Source organism: Neovison vison, chromosome 12 (genome assembly GCF_020171115.1).
Source record: "Neovison vison isolate M4711 chromosome 12, ASM_NN_V1, whole genome shotgun sequence".
In the NCBI taxonomy this organism is placed as follows: domain Eukaryota; kingdom Metazoa; phylum Chordata; class Mammalia; order Carnivora; family Mustelidae; genus Neogale; species Neogale vison.
Genome location: NC_058102.1, coordinates 107,564,784 through 107,589,648, shown reverse-complemented (window position 1 = coordinate 107,589,648; position 24,865 = coordinate 107,564,784). Strand labels below are relative to the sequence as shown.

The following is a 24,865-nucleotide window of genomic DNA, read 5'->3' as shown; positions in this document are numbered from 1 at the left end:
CTGCTTCCCTCTCTCTCTGCCTGCCTCTCTGCCTACTTGTGATCTTTCTCTGTCAAATAAATAAATAAAATCCTTAAAAAAAATGCCTATCGAATACCTGTCTGAATAACCATAGTTAGTCCATATTTATTTCAAGTTAAAATAGTGTCCCGTGAAAATAAAAATATGAGTTCAGCTTGCAACTCAAGCACAGAAGTGGTTTCCTAGGGACGAGTATGTGGTACTCCTGTGTTCAGCACAGGTGCTTTGCACATACTTCTTATGTTTTGACACAGAATTTAAAAAGTGTGGAGCGCCTGGGTAGCTCAGTTGGTTGAGCCAGGGGCTCTTGGTTTTTTTTAGCTGAGGTCCTGATCTCAAGGTGAGGAGACGTTCCTTTCGGGGAATCAGGGCTCAGCTGGGAGTCATGCTTCAGATTCTCACCCTCCGCCCCTCCTCCACTCGCACACCCGTTCGCTCTCTCGCTCTCAAAAAATAAATCTTTAAAAAGTGAAGCAAAAAGCTGAATTCTAAGAAAATTAATAATTTTTACTGCTTTATGAAGAACATCCTCAAGCGACACTGGCTTTTGCCGCCCTGCCCCGCCTTGAATCACTCTGAGACGCCTGGCTTTTTACCCCCCCATTGTTTTTGCACCACTGGTGCAAATGTCAACACAGTGAAAGAGGCAAAGAAATCTTAGTATTGTCATGAAAATAGTTTTCACATGGCAGACCCCTGAAAGGATCTCTGGAATCCCGGGGGAATTCCGTGCTTTGAGAACCACTGGGTGTTTGTACATACAGAAATCACAGTTCCCTTTCTCTTCAGTTACTAGTTTTTGACGTTTATTTATTATTACAGGTTTGATCACTGCACGCCAAAGACACTCCAAGGCGTCGAACACATCCAAGCGATACACCCAAGCGCGCGTGCAGCTCCAAGGCTCACGTAAGAAGAAAACAGCGCTTGGGGAAGGGGACCCTGGTTCAGACCTCTAGCCGGGGCTTGCGGTTGCCCCCGGCAACGATCGTCGGGGGCGGGAGTGCGGCCATCGATTAGTAATGTCTTGCGTCCGTCACCGGAGGTGGGGGCGGGGGCATGGCTGGAGAAGGAAGGCCTCCTCGGCCTTGCGGTCGCCGCGTGTTTTCGGTTGCGAGGCGGCTCGCTCGTTCTGCGATCTATTGAGAGTGGCTTCCGACAACCCTGGGTTGATGTCGGGGAGGGAGGGAAGATGGCGGCCGTGGCGGCGGGCGGCCTGGTGGGAAAGGGGCGCGACATCAGCTTGGCGGCCCTGCAGCGCCACGACCCCTATATCAACCGCATCGTGGACGTGGCCAGCCAGGTGGCTCTGTACACTTTCGGCCATCGGGCCAACGAGTGGGTGCGTGCAGACGCGACGGGGCCGTGCAGGCAGGGCGAGGGTGGGGACGGGGTCGTCAGACTCTGGGCTCCAGAACCCAGTGAGTGGGAGGAGACGCTGACGTTCTGGAGGTGGATGGAGGTGGATGGTGGTGATCGCGGCCTGAGGCCGAAGTTGTGGCAACTAGACCCCCATGCCGGGGGTTTGGGGGAAGAGGGAAGCCGCTCTGAGAAGCCACCTGAAGTTGGGGAAAAGACTTAAATATCTACGACACCCCACGTGGGGATACCAGACGGATCAGGGACGGGACCTGGAGCTGAAGGAAGGAGGGGGACCTAATGCCTTGAGGGTGGAAAACTGCTGTAGTCTGAGAAAGTGAAGCAGGAGTCTGTCACAGTGAAACGTGGCTGCAGGGGAGGTAAGGGGAGGGGACGAAAAAAAAAGCCGAGTTCTGGTTCAGAAACATCAGCCTTAGATGGGACGAAGAGGAGTCAGACCTTGGCAGAGGGGAGAAATTGGACTTGTGAACTCAGGAAATACAACCGAGAAAAGAGCAAACATCGGCAAATAAAGGACAAAATGGGGGCTGGGTCTAACACTTCGAAGGAGGTTGCCTCTCTTGGAGATACCGTTACACCATAGCCCACCAAGACCAGAATGAGTTTGAAATTTGAGTCCGTTTGGGAGCCGGATTATTTAGTGCATTTCTCAGAGCAGAAACCCAATAAATAGCAATGGGATGAAATTGTGAAATTCCTCACAATTACAGTGGGGTAAGAGCCCAAGACACTTGACTCCTTTGCAGCAATTACTGCGTGTGAAATTTTGTAACAACCCACTTGAATAGAGGGAAATGTAATTTTTCTTTTCCTCATAATAATTTTTGTCCCAAATAATAATCCATCCATTACATAACCATCCATCATTTTAAAATAAGTTGGAAAACAGTATAAAACACTGGGCCAGGATGAATGAATTTCAGGTGATTTAAATGTATTCTCTAAGACATCAAAATTCAATCAAGGAAGACATGCATATTGAACAAATTAATATATTTTTTAACATTTGCATTCATTTACATAGCCCACTTCTCTCTAGTGTGGACCTTGACCACGCTGTAATTTAAAAACTCACCTGAAAATAATTAAGAGAAGTAAAAAGATTTTAAAAAGAGGCCCTAGAATGGAAGAGATGAAAATAGTTTTACCTATAATAGTTCTTTTTTTTGTTTGTTTGTTAAGATGTTATTTGACAGAGACACAGCAAGAGAGGGAACACAAGTAGGGGGAGTGGGAGAGGGAGAAGCAGGCTCCCTGCTTAGCAGGGAACCTGGTGCAGGCCTGGATTCCAGGTCCTTGGGATCATGACCTGAGCCAAAGGCAGACGCTTAAGGACTGAGCCACCCAGGCAACCCATTACCCCAAGTTCTTAAGTTAGGAATTTTGCTGGAACACAGCAAGGAATTTAGGTCTGTACTCCTAGTTGTCAAGCAGAAAAGGAAAATGGGGAGACGTCTTTAATATTCACCAGTCTGTAACACTTGGTCAGCAGAGAGCTTACTTATTTCCTCCTCATTTTCAGGGGAACTTGTCACCTGGGTTTTTATGTAAGGAACATAGAGCAATGTACTGGGTGATTTCATCAGTGGCAATTTAGAAAAAATACAAAGATATTCTACATATTTCATTGCTATTACACTGCTGTATAAGAAGATGCCAAAGGGTACTGTGTTAATTCTGTCAAGGTAGTTTTGTGGGAGATAAAGAGTCAGATGTACAGTAATGTGAGCCTACCTGACAGTGGGATTAGAGTCTGAGGAATCTTGAGAAATTGTGAACATGTAGGGGACAGCATTCCTCTTGGAAAATAATTGTCTCCTGTAGGCTTTTGACAGGATCTCTGTGATAGATACCTGTTCAGATAGTTAGAGGTTTATTAGATAGCCAGTAAAGTCCTTCTAAAGCCTCATCAAAAGGTAGAAGTGTCACAATGCATTATTTACAGGAGTTATGTTTTCCTGCTTCCTGGACTTGTTGCCTTCAGACAGGGCATAATTCATTCAGTAAAAGGTCATTCTTTCAAAGTACTAATCTTCAAGGCTGTGGTAGCCAGAAAAAAGAGACCTAGTTCAGATGCAGAGCAGTTGCTGAGGGTGAACAGTTTGTCACCCCTGACTCCATACGCCATCACTCAGGGCCTCTGGATGAGAGCCTTTTGAACATAAACCTACTGAAAGCAGAAAGAACATTCTTGAGATTGGAAGTGAAAGTATATGCAAGAAAGCAGATGGGAGGTAAAGAAGGGGAGTTCTTACTACACTGAAATAGATGAAGAATGACTTCAGGCATTCAGAGCAGGAGGTATTAGGAATGAAGGGTAGACAGAAAATGAGGTGTTTGAAGGAAGGATTAAGAAAGATTATGTCATGCCTGGAATAGGAATTTAACAGAACTACTTCCCATTCATAATCTGGAAAGACTGCTCCCCCCAAGTACCTACATGTCATTTGAAGAATGGATTTTCACCTCTCAGTCCTTAGAGCAGTGGTTCGTAGCTAGTTTTGCTTTCGTCTCCAGGGAACATCTGGCACAGTGACCAGAATTTTTGGTTGTCACACTAAGAAGGAACATACTACTTGGCATCCAAAGGATGGAGGTTGGGGATGTTGCTAAATATCCTTTATGCAGGACGAGCTGCCATGACAAAGATTTATCTGGCCCCAAATGTCAGAAGTGCTGAGCTTGAGAAACTGCCTTAGTGTGACTGTTGTCCTGTTTCTAGCTAGTGTTTTTCAGTTTCCTGTGTATCGAAATCACTTGGAGGTTTAAAAAGTGTAACTTGCCAGATGAGTATCTCAGGATGTGAAGTCCAGGCATTGCTCTCTTAAAGACTTCATAGGTGACTTATATGCTATGTGCATGATTGAGAGAGGTTTATGGGGATAAATGGAGGCCTACTTTCTTATTGTGTTAACATAGATAATTAGTAATACAGAGATTGCTTTGGGTGGTTTCAAAAGTGTCAAATGCTGTACCGAGTCCCAATAATTTGCCAACTAACACAATTTTATATTCCATCTTACTATTTTAAATTTTGATCTTAATTTTTTTATCTTAATTTTTTAATACATGTTAGATTTTATAATAGAGTGTAATATTAAATCATTAAATTGTACTTTTAAAATTCTAGCTAAAATTCCCCATGACTACAAACTAATAATTTAACACAGAAGTCCTCCTTGCCTGGAGGATCTAATAAAATCTTGTTCCAACTATACTCCAAAACCCCAAACCTAAGCTTTGCCCTGAAAGGGGGAAAAAAAAATCTGGTTGCCCCTGGATAACACCGGAGGGGCTAGGAAAATGCATCAGTTTGAGCTGTTTCAACCTTGATAGATCATAATTTACATTTCCAGAGCCCCTTTTATCTAGGTATAATAGAGCACTTAAAATATGTTTTTTAATCAAAAGATCTGCGTGGTACAGGCTAGTTATCTCTCTTCAGTGAAGAAACAGAGACATGGAATAATAAACTGGTTAGCCCCATGTGACCTGGCAAGAATCCCATTCCAGGTATTCATAATCAAGATTTAAGAAATCCCCTGTACACGTTAGTGCTGCCGACCATGCTCCTGGTGGGCAAAGTACACAGGGGATTTTGTTTGGTACAGACTTTCCCAGTTATGTGTCTGGATCCCAAAGAAAACTCTGGAAAGCTGTTGCTTGATGTTTATTTTACAGGGAGACTAGGCCTGTGGTATTGGGCTGTGGGAGTCTGCCCTGAGCCAGTCGGGGAATTTCAAACTTTTTAAGAACCTGTTGCAGTTGAAGGAGGCCACAAATTCTTTAACACTTTCAATGAAGAGGTGGGGTCCATTACCTTGAGGGCACTGTGCTAAGTGAAATAAGTCAGAGAAAGGTACTGATATTGTTTGATTTCACTAATATGTGGAATCAAAATAAATTGCATGTTGCAAGTTGGGAGGACAATTTTAGGACATGCCTTTTACATTTCTGATTCTGAATTTTTCAAAACTGAAATTGGGCTTGAAGTCTTCTTTTCTTTTCTTTCTTAAGAAAAGGTAGTTTCCGTTGCTACCTCAGGAGGAAGGGAAGCAACTCAAAAGCTATTAGCTTTATGTGTTTGGATCGCTAAGATGAAAAAGTCTGAGGTCAGATACTGGAAGAACGGAAGTGTTTGGCCTTGCAGCGAGTGGTCCTCGTGATGCATGTTCCTTAACCTGTATCTCTGTTTCAGCTTCTTATCAATGTAGCAAATAATACAGGATATTTAACTTTTACACATTTATTCTTGAAGGTTCTGTGAACTGTAAACACTTGCCAACTGAAGTGGTTGAACTTCAGGAATGGTTACAAATTTTAGACTGTTTGGGTACTATTTATTGTTCTATAGAGGCCATTTTCTCAGTGATTAATACTGTGGCAGTTTAGGTAATTCTTACCACTTGAAGTGCACCCAGCATATAGATTTCTCAAGAGATAAGAGTTAACCATGTTTGTGTACAGGAGGAAAGGTAAGTCAAAATGTTTCTGTATCTTTTTGTTGTTTTTTTTTTTTCATTTCGACTCTATTTTTCAAAGCATAGTGGGAAGGGGCCACACTTGAGAAGTAAAGATATTTTTCACAGGACACTGAAGTGATTTATACAAACTTTATAATAAATCCATTTTAAGGATAAACTGTAACCTTCTTACCAATGTGTATGTATTAGAGAAAAGATTGACTAAAAGTATTTTAACTGTTACAAATTCTTTATTTCTAATTACATATTCTATTATGAGAAGTAAAATTCTTGTTGCTAAGTAATTTAATATCCATTTGCTCTTAAACAACAATGTTTGGTGGGGCTCCTGGGTGGCTTAGTGGGTTAAGCCTCTGCCTTCAGCCTAGGTCATGATCTCAGGGTCCTGGCATGGAGGCCCCCATGGGGCTCTCTGCTCAGCAGGACACCTGCTTCCCCCTCTCTCTTTGCCTGCCTCTCTGCTGTTTGTGATCTCTCCCTGTCAAATAAATAAATAAAATCTTTTTAAAATTTTTGATTAAAAAAAACAGTGTTTGATGATGTTTGACATAATTTGGGACATAATGGATTTTGATTTCAGGACTCCTAGTACAGTTCTTTGGGCAGAGAATGTTACTTAACTGAGACAGCCATTTTCACATCAGAATCACTTGACAGCTTAATGAACATGAGGCTGCTGCACATCACCCCTATAGTCTGAGTCTGTAGGTCTGGGGAATAGCCCAATACAATAATTTGCATTTCCATCAAGTTCCCAAGTGATGCTGATATTGCCGATGTGGGGTCTATACCTTAAGACCCACTGGAGTAAGGTGACCAAGAGAATTGCCGAAATTACTTGAGCATGTGAGGGGGTCATGCTTCCAATGTTTTATGTGCCTTTAAAAAGTTATCATTTAATATTATATATGCCCTTGTTCTTAAAGAGTGCATTTCCCCCCAAAACTACAGAATACTTAAATTTTGAAAAATTTTCATAATAGAGATTAATAATTAAATATTAGGTTAGATAGAATGGGGAAACTAAACCGTATAAGTAGCAAATGTACCTTTTAAATTCTGCATTATAATATAATGACTAGCTAAAACAAAACTTTTTTTTAAAGTATACATTGTACTAATGAACATTTTTTTTTTAAAGATTTTATTTATTTATTTGACAGAGAGAAATCACAAGTAGATGGAGAGGCAGGCAGAAAGAGAGAGAGAGGGAAGCAGGCTCCCTGCCGAGCAGAGAGCCCGATGCGGGACTCGATCCCAGGACCCCGAGATCATGACCTGAGCCGAAGGCAGCGGCTTAACCCACTGAGCCACCCAGGCGCCCCCTAATGAACATTTTCACCAGGGCCTGGGCTCCTGTCTTCGGAGAGATGGAAGAGAGCCTTTCCAAATGAACTGAAATGATAGTTCATCACTTTCACTTTACCACTTAACCAGTTTCTCTCAGGCAGATTTCTTGAGTCCTAGCTTAGCAATGTTTCTAACTTGATTTCAAAGATCCGATAGAGACTCTAAATATTCCACACCACATTGGTGATTAATTTGTCTGAAAACTACCGCATCGTTGCTCTCTTCTGTGCTGTAGTCAAAGTCGGCTTATCGACAGAAGATCTGCTCTCCTTGGTGTCAGGATATGGCAATAGAAGATGAACCGAGAAAATAAAGAGGGGGATAATGAAATGCAGACACTAGTGACTTCTGCAGCCACATACCCAGGTCACAGGGTAGAGGACAAGGCAGCACACTTATCTCCTCTTTCAAAGGAAATCCACGGAGAGTATTTATTTTTGTATTGCTTTAGCCAGAGGTGTATTGCTGTCCCTGTCTTTGGTAAAGAGAGAGAATGATGGTTTATTTCGTGAGTGACAAAAGTAGAAGGACTGCTTCCTGCTGCCTAATGAGCAGAGCCACAACCTGGCTGAAAACCTGCCTTTCTCCTTTCCCTAAGAATAAACCCTCCTGTTAAGTGGATTTGGCCTTACTTAAAACTGACTATTCTCTAACTTCTGTGAAAGTGCCTATTAATGAAGATAATATACACATTTTGCTGTTTTGTTTTGTTTTTTAGGAAAAGACTGATGTGGAAGGAACCTTATTTGTTTACACAAGGTAAGAGTATTTTTCTTTTATGAAGAAACTGACAGTCTTTGAAAGAATCTTTTAATTCGGTTGTGTTGCTCTTCAAATGTAGTTTTATTTCACAGAGAAGTGAAAAAACCTGAATCTTGGTTTGAAGTTATTAGTGATACAAGGAAGGGAATACTGAGTAATGTCACCTGGTATAGTATGAGGAATACTAATTTCAGAATGTAATTTAAACTCCAGTATTGAAGAACTTAAATCTGTGTTCTTTTTAAAACAGTATTAAATATTTATCCTTTAATTCAAATGAGTAGTAAAGAGTCCTTGAATATAATTCATTGGCAAGAAGCTAGAAGTACACTATTAAGAATATTAGATATTTTAATTACTATTTAGAAAAAGGTTTTATTGGTCACTCTCCCCACCCCCCGTCATTGATTCTTTAAAGAAGTGTGCTCCAAAATTAAAGATGTCTTTGAGTCCTCTGTTATATAGTTAATAGAGTATATTTCAGGATAAATTTGATAAATTCATGTTTTTTGTCATTTGTATGAGAAATTGTTAATATCACATAGTATGCATATTGTCTTAATAGTTCAATGTTTTATTCGTATAAACATTCACGTAAACTGTCCATTATTTTCAGTGGGAGGACGAAGATAAAATACAAAGGGCTAGTACAAACCCTTCTAGAGCTAACAGCTTCATTGGGGAGACAGAAAATGCATGTGTGTGCATGTATGCACACACATTTTTTTTTTTTACACTTTCACGTTTAAAGGTAAACCATTCCCCCCCAACAACAAATAAAAATAACCAAAAAATAAAGATAAGTCCCAATGGATAGCCTATTCTTAGCTCCAGTTGATAGGTTATAAGGAATTAATGGGCCTCTGTGATTATGGAAGACTTGATCGAATTGGTGCATCTCAAGTAGGCCTCAGGAATAAGGTAGCACTTGCACAGAAGAGAGGGAAGGGCTGTCTCAGCAGGAAGGATGGAGAAAGCTGAGGCATACGACCTAGTGTGGTGAAGGGACAGTAAAGAAAACGACTTTTGGCTGCAGAGAATTTATCCTGGTTTATATCAGTTAGAAGACAGTAAAGGTAAAGAGATTTTGCTGGCTTGGAATGTCAGACCAAAGATTTTGCAATTTATTTTCTTAGCAGTAGGGAGTCACTGAAGGTTTATGAACAGGGAAATAACAGAGTTATGGCAAAGTGTGTGGGGAGAGTCAGTGTATTAGCATTATGAGGACGCACTGGTTCTAGAAGTTGGACTTAGAACAATGAGAAGATTATTGCAGTGGAGTGGATATGAGATGATGAGAGTATGAACTAGAATGGTAGAAGCTGAGACTGAACAAATTTCTTGAAAGATTGCACATATAGAAGGAATGATGAAATTAAAAAAAAACCAACTAAGATTTTTTTTTTTTAAGATTTTATTTTATTTATTTGAGAGAGAGAGACAGTGAGAGAGAGAATGAGCGAGGAGAAGGTCAGAGAGCGAAGCAGACTCCCCATGGAGCTGGGAGCCTGATGTGGGACTCGATCCCGGGACTCGAGGATCACGCCCTGAGCCGGAGGCAGTCGTTTAACCAACTGCGCCACCCAGGCGTCCCTAACTAAGATTTTGAAATAGAAGACAAAGAATGAAAGAACCATAAGCAGAATAGAAAGATAGGAGGTGGAGAATCTGGTTTGAAGATAATTTTATTTTGAAATAATGATTTTGGTGTGATAGCAGGGAATTTGAATGAGCAGCCAGGTTCCACAGGCCAGGTTAGGGATGGGGATACAGAGCTTCGAGTCACCTGCCTTAAACTGGTCATTGAAGCCATGAGAGTACAAGTGTTCTCTGAAGGAGAAGAAAGTGATGAGGGCTAGTGGTTGAGTTTTCACGACCAGAGATACAGAGAACAGTCAGCCATGTAGACACAAGCAAAATGAGAATGTTGCAGAGAGGCGGGTTGCAGGCCCAGTGCAAGGATGGCAGAAGAGTGTGTCAGTGGAGGCGGAAGCCACAGTGGGAGTGGAAAGAAAGGAACAGATGGGCAAGACCATTGGGGTAGGTAGAGGAGGTTGGTTTATTAGAAAAGTGGTGGGAATGCCTAAGAGCCATTGGCTGCTTTGGTTTACATTATGTTCTGAAACATTCTGAAACACCAGAGAATACCACTGAGTATAGACTACTCTTGAGAATTTTCAAGTGTGAAAAGAAAACCAAACAGATAAACTCTGACTTATATAAAGCACACACACACGCACACATACACACATACACATACACACACACACTGCATTTCTCATTCATTTCATACAAGTATTACTCTTTTGAGAAGTGAAAGAAAAGGTGTATTAATATATGCTAATGATTGGTTTTAGGGATTTTTAGTAGGTGCTCTCTCTCTCTCTCTTTTTGACTGCAAGTATTTTCTCTTTTGTACCCACACCAATTGAAGGTTTACATTTTCAGGTATTTCTTAATATACTCTGAGTTCCAAATGGAACTGTCAGTTCAACCATAGGTAGAGAAACAACTCTTTCCTTGTTCCTTAAACTCTTCCCCAAATCTAACTCCTCTAGAATAGGAGTTTTCCCCATCTCCCCTCTTGCCTGGGGGTGGGCCATCAGATAGATGCCAGATTCTAACATGTTGAGGTCTTTCCTCAGTAGAGAATGACAGAAAGCTCATAAAAGTCAGAGGGGAGTTTTTAGTACAGGTAATGGGGCTGCTGGTGATAGTATTTTAACTTCTGTTATGGATATTGCTTTGGAGGAACTGGCATATTCATCCCCCGAGCCTATTTTATAAATTATGAGATGGTATAGTAACCATACCATTAGAGAGGTGAGGTCCTGTTGTGATAATGAAATACCTGAAGAATCAAATTCTGATTCTGTATAGAAGTGCCTAATCCCATTTAAAATTTTTTTTCTTTATTTCCTGCCATGGCTTGCTTTCTGTAATAGAGAGTTCATAGAGACACCCACTGGTGATTTTTGAACTTGACATTTGCAGAGGACCCTCTGTGTGAGAGATCTTGGGAACTCTTTCCTTCTTCCTTGGAATTTAAGTTGAAATGATTATCGTGACTCTTTCTAATACTGATCATATGCCCACCACTGCTTTACCTTTTTATAAAATAAGTTAGTCAAGAATTGGCTTCCATCAAGTTTAGATTTGGAGGTCTCAAAATTCTGTAGTAGTACTGTAGCTGTATTTTACTTCGTTAGTAGCATCAAATGGCTAATTTGAAATAAAACTGAAACATAAACACCTTTTCTTCCTATCGCTCAGAACATTTCTGTGGGTTGGTTACCCTGCTGCCCTAGTTTAAAGTAAATAAATGAATTCTGCTTGCTTCAGTTTCAGCGTAGAAGCATTTGGTGTTTCATTTGTCACCAGAAGTTGCACAGTTGGATTACTTATATGGCTGTCACCCAAGAGTAGACAAATGCACATGTAGTTGTTAGAGTTACACTCTGTGTAATTTGGGTTCTGCCTGACAGAGAGTAGGCACTGAAGGTTTATTCACTGAAACGAAAAATAAAAAGTCACTAAATGACACACTGTTATGGAGGAAAAACTTTTATAGTAGTTTATCTATGAAGTTGTTTCCTTTACGAGGAAGACGAAATAGCTGCTTCTTGAATTAAATTCTGTGATCTTTTAATTGTACTGTATCTCATCACGGGTTCATTGACCCAGAGGGGCATCATTTTTTTTTTAAGAGATTTTACAGCTTCAATTTCAAACCAACACTAACATTTTCTATGAAAAATTTTTTCGTATGATTGTGATGTGCACTCAAGATTCTTTAGAAGTATCTGTTAGTAATTTTTTTAAGTGGTTAATATTTCTGCAGGTATTTACAACCTAGAGAGGGAAGCAAGATACCTATATAAACATAGCTAAATAAGTAGGACTTGCTTTTGCTAAAGGGACAGCAAGGGCAGTCACACTGGATATATTACATATGAAGTAGTACATGAATTAGTACATTAGTACTGTTAGCCAATAGTAAAGAATCATTGGTTTTTATGTGTACAGTCTGCACAAAGCTGTATATACATACAAAAAGATTGAGAGGCATATTCGAATAGTAATTCTACTGAAGTGTACTTCTGTGGAATAATCTGTCTTTTGATATCATCCCTACCCCTTGCGATTTTTAGGTCTGCTTCTCCAAAGCATGGGTTCACCATTATGAATAGGTTGAGCATGGAAAACAGGACAGAACCCATTACTAAAGACCTGGATTTCCAGCTCCAGGATCCTTTCCTTCTCTACAGAAATGCCAGATGTGAGTCTTTCTTAATGCATTGGGTGGTTTTATTTCTGCAGTTTGGCCAAGTGTATAAAATTGACAGTAGCTGTCTTTGTGTTTGTGTCAGCATCAGTTAACTTAGGAAATACGCAAGTCCAGTTAAGGAAATTGCTCCTACCTCACGAAAGTTTCAGTGAAAACAATGTGCATAGGATGATGTTTAAGTATTTGAACCCTGTCTTCTGCAGCTAGACTTGTTTGTAGTATGAACCCATCAGAGATTTTAAACCTGAGTATGACTGAATGAGACAAATTCTTGGTCGGGATACTGTAGAGGGACAGACACATAGGCGGTGCTACAGGCACAGAAGTGATGATTTAGCTAGTGGCACTGTTTCGTTATGTATCACTTCTGACTGAGCATCATGATGGGTTATTGGAAAAAGAGGGCCATATTCTAGATTGCCATCTTTTGAACACCTAGTAAATGAAAAACCAGAGTCCAAAGAGTTTTGGTCGTTACGAATTTTGTAAACTTTGTAATATTGAAGTTATATTAGGTAACTAAATGGTCCTTGTCTGATTTGATACAAGGTGTAGCAATCGCTTGTTCAGTAGTCTCTCTCCATTTTACTCTTGTGATTGTCTGACTACTTGTGTTGGACTATTGGGCAACCCAGAGAAAATTTGATGAAAAATACATGAACTGCAGGAGCATCTCCATACACAGAAAACGAGAGCATACTTAAAAATAAATCATATGTGCCTGTGCGTGATCTGTGCTTTGTGCATAACTTTCAGAAAGACCTGGCAGTTAAGAAGTGTTTTCCATACATTTTCCACCCTGCTTGTGAGATCAAGATACAAGAATTTGGCAACTGTATACTATTCAGTATAATTTTAATAATCAATGTAATCCAAATAATATTTGATGCTTTAATTCCAGTGAATTGTTTTGTTTTGAAATAAATATAGCATTTTAACTTATGATTATATTCATATATAATCAGGTTGTCATAAGTGGTCATCTGTTATTTAGAGAATTACAGTTAAGTTTTTATGAGAAAAAAGCCATAAAACCGTAACATGACTTAACCAATGGTAAGTCCTATGAAGTGAAAAATTTAGTAATAAAGGGAAATATTTTGTTTTTTACTCCTATTTCTTTGCTAGGAGTGAAGTTAAATCAGGTGTAGTTTATAGTTATTTGAATTATTTGTATGTTTGTAGATATGTCAGGTTTATTTATTTTTTTAGATTATTAGAATGTGTCAAATAATCACAAAAATAAATATAAAATAAATGAATATCAGTGACTTATAATAATCATTTTTGGTTCTTATTTTGGTCTAGTCAATATAAATATACATAGTCTAGTCAATATAGATAGTATTTTATTTTAAATTCTTATCACCATATTACAGATTATATATCATACCACATACTGTATCAAAAATATAAAAATACAAACTTTCTTTAATGTGGTTGATTTTTAAAAATACCTTTCCTAAGTCCCACATGGTTTATCTGCTAGGAAATAGAGTTTGGGTGTAATAAACATATAAAGCCTCACCTCTGCCCCAGGCCTCTGCTCTCTAATATGGTAGCCCCCAGCTGCGAGTGGCCACGGAGCGCTGGACGTGTGGCCAATCTGAATTGAGCTGTGCTGTGAGTGTACAATATGCACTGATTTGCAAAGACTTAGTACCAAAAAACAATGTTAAAAAAAATCTCATTAATAATTTTATATTGATTTATCTGTTGAAATGATAATATTTTGAATCTATTGAGTTAAATAAAATATATTATTAAAATTAATTTCACCTGCTTCTTTTAATTTTTTTTATTTAAAATTCCGTGTGTGGCTCACATTTGTGGTTCACCTTATATTTCCATTGAACAGCACTGTTCTAGGCATTTTCATTTATTATACCATATTTCATAATCACAACTTTGTAGGGCAGACATTTTCACTGTCATTTTGCATATGACAAAAGTGAGGCTCAATGAGATGCCAGACCTGACAGAAACCTGTAAATTCTGTGCTTTTTTTTCCACTTTTTTCTACATCATCTGTATTGTTCTCTGCACTATTAAACATGAATGCAAATTGAAAGCAGCCTTCTGGATGCATAACAAAATATTTCTAATGAATTTCCATAAGAAAGGAATGAAATCAGTTGAAGAGCAAAGAATGGAAGGGAATAGATCTATTTGCCTTTCTGGATTTATTTGCTTTTTATTTTCTCCTTAATATCTGGTACTAATTGCCTTTGCAGCCATAGTCTTTAGTTTTAGTTACTTGTAAAAGCCTTTTCAGTTCTGCCATCAAAGGTTCACAGGAGTGTTTACCCCAGGTTGCTTTCAAAGTCTCAGGTACCTCTCAAATGTTTCTAAAGAATTCAAATACTTTATGTTATAATCCTATATTCTCTAATAACATATAGATCATCCTTTGAACAATGAATTCAACTTCACTCAAGAATGGTTTTTAAGGGGCACCTGTGTGACTCAGTAGTTAAGCATCTGCCTTTGGCTCAGGTCATGATCCCAGGGTCCTAGGATCTAGCGCTGCATCAGGCTCCCTGCTCTGCAGGAAGCCTGCTTCTCCCTCTCCCACCACCCCTGCTTGTGTTCCCTCTCTTGCTGTCTCTCTCTCTGTGTCAAATAAATAAATAAAATCTAAAAAAAAAAAAATTGATTTTACTGTACCCCTGTATAATCAAGAACTTCTCTATCTAGTGTTGACATTTCACCTTGGCCTAGGTATGTCATAGGCCATATGTTAACAGGTAGAGTTGTTTTAGATTTGTGGGGAGTTTTCTCATGGACTGTTTTAGATTCACTAAGTTAAAAAAAAATTTTTATATCTTGGGAAACAATTATCCCTGTCTTGGATTAGATGAACTTAGAAGATCAAAATCAAGGAGTAAAAATATTAAAATTTCTTCATTTAATTAAAAAAAGGATGTTTAATAAATAAATAACTGAATTTGATCAAACACAAAATACATGGTTTTATTACATTAAAGGATTTATGGTTTTTAAGCTTGGTTGTAATTGGGTTTGACTTATATAAACTTATATGTAAGGTAGATGTTAATTAAGGACAGAAATTCATTTATTCAACAAATATTTATTAAGCATTTACTGTCCACCAGCCACTATGTCAAGGCTTTATATGGGTTATTTAACTCTTGTAACTTTTTCTTGAAATGCTGTTATTCTTGTTTTATAAAGGAGGAAACGGAGATTAAAGAGATTTAAGTCATTTATTAGGGTCCATGACAATTTTGAGATGAAAATAGCATTTGAACCGGGAAAGCCTAACTTTATTTTTTATTTTATTTATTTATTTAAGAGAGAGAGAGACAGAGAACATGCATGACGGGGGCGGGGGGGGGGGAGGTTCAAGGACAGAGGAAGAAGGTGACTCCCCACTGAGCAGCGCCCTCCCCCTCCCATGCTGGGCTCCATCCCAGAACCCTGAGATGAGGACCTGAGCTGAAGGCATATGCTTAATTGACTGAGCCACCCAGGTACCCCGAGAAAGTCTTACTTCAAAAGCCCAGGCCCAACCAGTGAAAGTACTAATACATATGAATGACACATTTGAGCAAGATTTAGCTTTTAAGAAATACTTAATCTTTTTATTGCACACTCCAAAGTTTAAAAAACAAGTTTGTTTTTCTTTAAGTTGAGAATCTCTTATATTTTAGTTATTAGAGAGGAGACTATCAAATAAAAACTAATGTAATGAAAAGCTGAATTTGACCATTTCTTTTCTGTTATAGCCCGTTAGCAACCATTTCCTGTATTTTCCATTTCATAGCTAAATAAGCTTGTGGGAAAATATATTTTCCCAAATATATCATAAGATTTAAGATAGTACAGACAGCAGAGGCAGGTGGATTTCAGAGTTAGACCAACATGTTGAATATACCATTGTCTGTGGCTACAGGAGTCAAATGAAATTCTTTTAAGCTGCTTGCTTTCATTGCAGACATAAACCTGGAGTTTGGAGGAAATGATAAAAGGCAAAATCAAGATATTTAAGATCAAACTTGTTTTAGAAACTGCCTCAGTTTTAAAGTGAATTTGCCATATTGGGTAGTTTTGTATTCAGAAAGAAATAGTTTAAATCCTTTATTGGCATTTGTAGGCTCTAGGAAAAACTGTTAAAACAATGGAATATGGTATGTTAAATGAAAATGATAATTACAGTCAGTCCTCTTTCAAATAGGCCATGTCCTAGCAGTTCCCTTTTAAAGTAATTGCTGGACTTTGGTAAAACATGGCATATTGAATACATTCCTCTGGTTCTCCTAAAACTGTTGAAATGACAATAAAGGAATAAAAAGAGACTAAACCTACAAGGGTGGAGGATGCATTTCATGAAAAAGATGGAAGAAACAAGAAAGAGGAAGGCATGCTGTGATAATTTTATTATTCATAATGTATTAATCTTCCCTGCAGAAGATTATATATCTCTGTTCTGTTGTGTCAGACTTGACTACATGATTTGCCCCCCAGCCCCCGCCACTGATGCACCCTCCAGGAGGGTTGAACTCAAGTATGGCTATGTGAATTGCTTTGGCCAGTAAAATGTGGGTAGAAGTAGTTTGTATCATTCTGATTAGATACTTGAAGAACTAGTTCATGATTCACCATGTCTCTTTTCCTTCTGCTATGATGACCAATAATGTTCTAGGCAGAGGCTGCTCTGTCAGCCTGGGTCCTAGAATGAAGATAACATGACACAGAGGTAAAGTGAGCCATGATGGATATGTAATGTGTACAAAAAATAAATCTTTATCACTGAAAGTCATTAAGATTTTGGGGGTCATCTGTTACTGAAGCATAATTGGGCCTGTTATGATGGATACATAAGCCATCCAGGAAACAGGGGATCCAAACGCTGATTAGAGGTAAAAAGAATTATGAGAAAAATGATAAAGAGGAATCCCATAATGACCCCTGTGTAACAGAAGATCAGTCAGTCTAAATTAAAGTATAAGGATAAAGGGCTCCAGGAAGGGTATCCAAGAAAAACTTTACAACTAATACTTTGAGTCTGTTGGGACATTTATAGTTTCTTGTTAAGAAAGTTTGGTGATGCTATAGAAACATTAGAAACATTGGGGAGAGGGAGAGAAAAATACAACAAAAGGAGTCAATTCTTAATCCCTAGGAATACAAAATATTGTAGAAGAAAGAAAAAATTATAGTATACTATATAGCTCTGCAGATTAAAATAATTATATAAATAGTATATGACTTTAAATTATGTACATGTATTATTTTGATAATTATCAAGTTTTAAAAATTGGATAGCAGAATAACATTCATAGAAACAATATTTTAATTGGTGGGTAGGTTTCTGAGTCAACTAACAAGTGTTTTTTTAGCCCATTGTGCACATACTGAAGAGTTGCCCAGTAACATTATAATGATGCTCATATGAAATATAGCACTAGCATGTATAGCATTATTTCTGTAGAAAAATTAACTCAAGAGTAAAAGTTATGTATATCCCCAAAAGTATAACTAATTAGCTGCAGGGCTGAAGTCCTGTATTGCTCATTTGTAGTAACAGGTTATTTGTAAGGCTAAATACTCATATGAATTATATTTTAGCATGTTTGGTAATAGTAAAGTTGACTGAAGCTTTCTGAGACATTGTAGTGGTTCTACTGCTTTCTCCTCCTTTCCCTTCCCACATTCATTCCAGTTCAGGCTTTTCATTACCTGTTACTTGGAGGTATTTCATAACACCTTATAACAAAAAGGGATTAAGCTTCCAGCACCAGCCAAAATATAGTAAGTTCACTATCAGACATCTCTCTCACTGTTTAGAACTAAGAGTTCTAAATACAAAAAGCAACTAAGTGAAGATTCTGAAAGTAAACAACAGGCCTGTTGGGAAGGGAAATCAAAATCTGAAGAACATTCAGTATGGTGGTAAATTTCTGCATTTTATTCTTTTCTTATCTCAAGATGGTGACTCAAGAGTGGGCCAAGTTGCAGAAGACAAGAACAACAAAAACTAAGAGAAACCCCTCTTTTTAGTTTGGGAATTGGAGAAATGGACTCCTGTAAGCAACAAAGTATGAAAAAAGTCTCCTTTCTTCCTTTTTTCTCTCCTAGCCCTACCCTGAAGCCAGTTGCAGTGCAAAGCTGAACTGCCACTGTGGCAATGATGGTTGTGACACAGTCACCTAAAGATCCCAAGAAACGTCCTGTCTCTGCCACAGTAACTGGAAACCACTGCCCCTGTGGTCTAAAGACTTGTAGGGGCAGTGGGGGGGGGGTCCCATTATATATTTTTATCTTTCTTTTGCTTCACCCTGTGAGCATCCCAAACTATGCAGACTGCCTGACTCTGATAAGCCAAAACTCAGAGACATCTTAACTTTATAGCCAGAGGTCTGGGGAAAGGGGCTCCTAAGAGCTGGAGAGTTGGGCAGATTCTAGAGGAGAAAGCTGAATAAGATCTCCTAATTCTGATTGTGAACTGACACAAGTCCTGATCTCACCAGTGAGGTTCACATACATGTAACAAAGACAGACATAGCAAAGTCTTTGAGAACTCACCTAAAATATAAACCACCATCATAAGTGGTATATATATATATATATATATATATATATATATATATATGACAGACACAGCTTTGAAATGGAACTGACATGGGAGCCATTTCCCATAAAAGGCAAGAGAGAACTTCCTATCTAAACCTAAATGAACTGGACACCTTCTCAAACAAAACAAACAACTTTTGGAGAGTTTTAAGAGTACCTGGAATCTCAAAATGTTGGGACATTTGGTACAGTCCAAAATTGCTAATCTTGCAGAGAACCAGAAAAATCTGATCAACTCTCAAGGAAAACCCAGCCAGTATTCACTACCCTGAGATGATCTAGGTGTTGGAACTATAAAACAGTGGCTTCAAGACAGTTATTATAACTATGCTCCATAAGGTAAAACTGAATACTCTTAAAATGAATGTAAAGAGAAATTCTCAGTAGAGAAGTAGGTATGAAAAGAACCAAATGGATAATTTGGAACTGAATAATACAGTATTCACTGGACCCTTAATAGCAGAATAGAGATAACAAAGGAATGAAAAGTCAGCAAATTCAAAGACAGATCAGTAGAAATTATCCAACCTGCAGAATATAGAGGAAACCGATCAAAACAAAACAGAACAAACAAAAACAGGGCCTCAGAAACCTATAGGACAATATCAAAAGCTCTGAGTTTGTGTCACTGGAGTACAACAAAAGGAGAAAAAGTCTTGGTTAGAAAATTTTTGAAGAAATAATAACTGAAAACTTTCCAAACTTGGTGAGACACAAATATATGGAATCAAGAAACTCCATGAACCCCAAACAGGATAAACACAAAGAAAACCATGCCTCTTAAACATCATAAACTGCCAAAAATAAATTTAAAAAAAAATCATGAAAGCAATCAGAGGAAAATGATACATATGGAGGAACGATGTTTTGAATGACCACAGATTTCTCTTCAGAACCGATAAAGCCTGGAAGACAGTGGGACAACATTTCAAAGTGCTGAAATAAAAGAACTGCCAACTAGAATTCTATTTCCAGTGAAAATATTCCTCAGAATGAAGGTGAGGGGCACCTGGTTGCTCAGTGGGTTAAAGCCTCTGCCTCTGGCCCAGGTCATGATCCCAAAGTCCTGGGATCGAGCCCCACATTGGGTTCTCTGCTTCCTCCTCTCTCTCTGCCTGCCTCTCTGCCTACTTGTGATCTTTGTCTGTCAAATAAATAAATAAAATCTTTAAAAAGAAAAAAAGAATGAAGGTGAAATTAAATACATCCTCAGAGAAGGAAAAGTTCAAAGAATTCTTTATCAGCTAAACTGCTCTAAAGTAAATGCTAAAAAAAGTTCTTCAGACTGAAGGGAAGTGATACCAAAGGGGACGCTGGAACTGCAGGATGCCTTAGGAAGAGCCACATAGACAGTAAAAATATAGGTGAATAAAATAATTGTTATCCCTCCTTTCAAGATGTTTAAAATACACAGGATTACTGAAAGCAAAAGTTGTAATGTTGTCAGGAGGTGAGTTAATGTCTGTAGATGTGATATCTGTGACAACTGTAATAAAAGAGGAAGGGTAAGGGGACCTGTATAGGTATAAAGCCTTTATATTTACTTGAAGTAGTAAAGTGAAAACTGTAGTAGATTGTGAAAAGTTAGGTATTGTGATTCCTAGAGCAACTACTAAAAAAAGAAAATACAAAGAGATTATAGAAATCAATAGATAAATTAGAATATTAAAAACATTTCAAAAATACATAAGTAGGCAAGAAATGAGAGAACAGCAGAGCCAAACTTAGGAAAGACAAACAAAACAGTAGATCTAAATCTAACCATATTAGATACATTAAATGTAAATGGTCTAAACATACCAATTAAAAGACAGATTGTCAGATTGGATTAAAAAAATCATGACCCACTTTAAATGTAATGATATAGATAGGTTAAAGGTAAAAGGATGGAGAAATATATACCATGAAAATACTAATTAAAAGAAAGCTGGGGGCGCCTGGGTGGCTCAGTGGGTTAAGCTTCAGCCTTCAGCTTAGCTCATGATCCCAGGGTCCTGGGATCGAGTCCCGCATCGGGTTCTCTGCTAAGCAGGGAGCCTGCCTTCCCCTGCCTCTCTGCCTACTTGTGATCTCTGTCTGTCAAATAAATAAATAAATAAATAATCTTTAAAAAACAAAAAAAAAAGAAAGCTGAAGTGACTTTATTAATATCAGAAAAAGTAAACACTAGAGCAAAGAAAACTGCCAGCAATAAAGAAGGACATGACATAATGATAAAAAGGTTAGTTTATCCAAAATACGTAACAATCATTAGTATGCACTTAATAACAGAGATTCCAAAAATGTGAAACAAAAAGTAATAGAAATAAAAGAAATAAAACCCACAATTATACTTGGAAACTTCAGTACTCTACTTTCTATACTTGATAGAACAAACGGACAGAAAACAGCAAGAATATAGAAACCCAAACAACACTGTCAACTCACTTGATGTAATTGACATTTATATAACATTCCATCCAACAAGAGCAGAATGTATATTCTTCTCAAGTGCACATGGAACATACCCCAAGATAAACTTCATCATTTGTCATAAAGCAAACTTTAAAATTTTTGAAGAAATTGAAATCATACAAAGTATACTCTCTGACAACAAAGCATTTGAACTCAGAAATCAGTAATAGAAAAATATGTGGAACATCCCCAAATGATTGGAAACTAAAAAACACACTTCTAAGTAACTCCTGTATCAAGGAGGGAGACAAATTAGAAAATAAATGAGCTGAATAAAAATGAAAATACATCAGATGTATCTGAGGTTGGGCTTAGAGGGAAATTTATGGCATCAAATACCTACGTTAAGAAAGAAGAAAGCTCTCAGATGAATACTTCATGCCTTCTCTTTAAGAAATTTGAATAGAGAAGCAAACTAAACCCAAAGGAAACAGAAGAAAGGAACAAATAAAAACCCAGGAATCAATGAAACAAAAAAACCCAAAAACAATAGAAAAAAATCAGTGAAATAAAAATTGGTTCTTTGGGGCACCTGGGTGGCTTAGTGGGCTAAAGCCTCTGCCTTTGGCTCCGGTCGTGATCCCAGGGTTCTGGGATCGAGCCCCACATCGGGCTCTCTGCTCCGTGGAGAGCCTGCTTCCTCCTCTCTCTCTGCCTGCCTCTCTGCCTACTTGTGATCTCTCTCTGTCAAATAAATAAATAAAATGTTTAAAAAACAAACAAAAAAACCTGGTTCTTTGAAAAGAGTCAGTAAAACTGGTAAAACCACAGTCAGACTCAACAGGGGGGTAGAAAAAAGAAAGACACAAATGAGCGGTATCAAGAATGGAAGAGTGGGGGTCTCCACAGACATTGAAGAAATAATAAGGGAAATAACTGTGAGCTACTCCATGTCTATCAATTTGACAAGTTAATGAATGGACTAATTCCTAGAAAAACACAAAGCACCGAAATGTACTAAAGAAGTAAATAACACAAATAATCCTGTATCTATTAAATAAATTAACTTTGTAGTTTAAAACCTTCTAACAAAGAAGACTCCAGGTCTAGATGGTTTGACTGGTAAATACTACCAAAAATTCAAAAAAGAAATAATACTAATTTTAAACAATCTCTTCCAGAACATAGAAGAAATACTTCCCAGCTTGTTTTATGAGCAACATTATCCTGATACCAAAACAAGACAAAAACATTACAAGAAAAGAAAATTATAAACTGATACCTCACATTAACATAAATAAAAGAAATCATCAACAAAATAATGTTTATAGCAACATTTTTCACAATAACCAAAATGTGGAAACAACACAAATATTCAGTGGTGTGTGAATGAATAAACAGTATGTGGTATATACGTACACTGGAGTATTACTCAACCAGAATGAAGTTCTGATAGATGCTCTAACATGGATGAACTTTGAAGATTTTATGCTAAATGAAATGAACCACACAAAAGGACAGATATTGTATGATTCTTCTCACATGAGGGACCTAGAATTGTTGATTTTATAGTGACAGAAAGTAGAATAGTGGCTACCAGGGGCTGGAGAGAGGAGGGAATGGAGAGTTAGTTTTCAATGGGTACAGAGGTTTAGTTTGGGATGATGAAAAAGTTCTGGAGATGGATGGTACTGATAGGTGCACATCATGAATGTACTTAATACACTGAATTGTACACTTAAATGTGGTTAAAATGGTAACTTCCATGTTATTTGTGTTTTACCACACACACACAGAATACTAGCAAATTGAGCTCAGAAACCTATAAAAAAGATGATATAGCATTAGCTTTATAATTTGTAATGAGTTTGTCCCCTCCATCCAAAACCACTACTAGATGTATCTTGTTAGAGTGTTAAGTCTGATCAAAATCTTTCCTGCTCAAAATCTTAAATGCCTACCAGGTAAACATTTTTACCACGTGTTTACATCTTGCTATAGTCAGGTCCCAATTTACCTGTCCGGCCACATCCACTATTACTTTTAAACACTTGTCTTCTAACCAAACACAACTAAATGCTTTCCCAGAATACTCTTTTCTTATTTCCATGCTTTTAAATGTACTCACCCTCACTAATCTCTCGCCCTGACTAATCTCTGCCATATAAATTCTCGTATTTCAAAACCCAACTGAAACTGGACCCCTCCCTAATGTTTTTATAATTTTCTATCTAGCTGTGATTTCTTGCTGCAACATATACTCTTACCTTGACTTTTGTGAGTGTTTATTGGACACTTGTCTCTTGACACCCATACTCTAATGGGTTTTGAGAATTCAAAAATGGATAAGACACATTCCTTCCCTCCTAGAGTAAACTACACTAGCAAACAAGACAGGTACATAAACATAAATGTTCAAAATAATCTAAATGCTGAGCTGGAAATATACAACAGGCACTTACTAGTTCTTATGTTTTACCTTATATTTATATGTCTTGGTTTCTCTATTAGGGTGCAAACTCCTACAAGCCAAGTGTCTTACTCCCCTGCAACACTTAATTCCTTGCATTAAGTGTGTCCCATTAAATATTTGCAATGAGACCGAAGTGTTTTTGTTAGATTGCTTTATTCAAGGCAACCTATAAAGCCTAAACAACAATTTCACAACTATTCATCAGTCTTTTTTCTTTTAGGGCATTATCAAACAGACAATAAACATAACTTAAAGCTCTGGGTGGTTCCTGGATAGAAACTCGAAATACTAAACAATTTCAGCAGCTTACAAGCATTCCTCTGTTCCTCAAGGTTGATTTGATATAGATAGTAGTAGCATTTACCTAAAAGTTCCTAGAAAGTGCAGTTTGTGAGAATTCAGGTATCCTCATCTTGAGAAATGTAATAATTCTAGGAAGAGATATATAATGTGGGAAAATGTTAATTTAAACTTACATGAAAGTTCTTTACAAAAATTTAAGTTTTAAAAAACATTTTATGGAGTATTTCCTTCAAATTGTTTTACTTTTATTGAGACATTCTAATTTGACATTTAAATTTATTTACTATGCCAAAGTTGGTATTTTAATTATGATACTTGAAAACAGGTTATGTTCCTAATTTCTAGTGGCCCTGTTAAACAAGACCAGTGCTTTAACCCCTGAGCTATAGGGCCTTATGGCCCTGTTAAACCACAATCATGTGCTTGAACAGTAAGGTTTTCGCTATAGATATTTTATTGAGAGTTAAATAAATTCTTTTTCATGTTTATGGAAGCAACCAAATCTATAACAGTCTATCAAAAATGGTTAAAAACAAGTATTACCAAACACTAGATTTAAATTGACTCTTATAAGCATTTACCATAAAAGAAAAAAAATGATAAGTTGTACCCCTTCAAAAGGGAAATTTTTCATCAAATCAAAAACTTCTCTTCTTCTAAAGATATCTTTTAGAAAATGAAAAGGCAAGCCACAGATAGGGGAAAAATATTCACACTTCATATATCTGACATAGTACTTATATCCAGAATGTATAAGTAACTCTTAAAACTCAATAATAGGAGACAAACAACCCAATTTAAAAATTAGTAAAA

At 37.6% G+C, this 24,865-nt stretch overlaps 1 protein-coding gene across 1 annotated transcript in view; it reads left to right on the top strand.

Annotated features, from left to right (window-relative positions):
- The first annotated feature begins 1,213 nt into the window (after positions 1-1,213).
- DCP1B (decapping mRNA 1B) overlaps positions 1,214-24,865 on the top strand; it is a 54,085-nt gene continuing 30,433 nt past the window's right edge. Inside the window, exons 1-3 of the mRNA XM_044228474.1 lie at positions 1,214-1,363; positions 7,954-7,994; positions 12,149-12,276. Coding sequence (XP_044084409.1) covers positions 1,214-1,363; positions 7,954-7,994; positions 12,149-12,276 — 319 coding nt within the window. The remainder of the gene's footprint in view (positions 1,364-7,953; positions 7,995-12,148; positions 12,277-24,865) is intronic.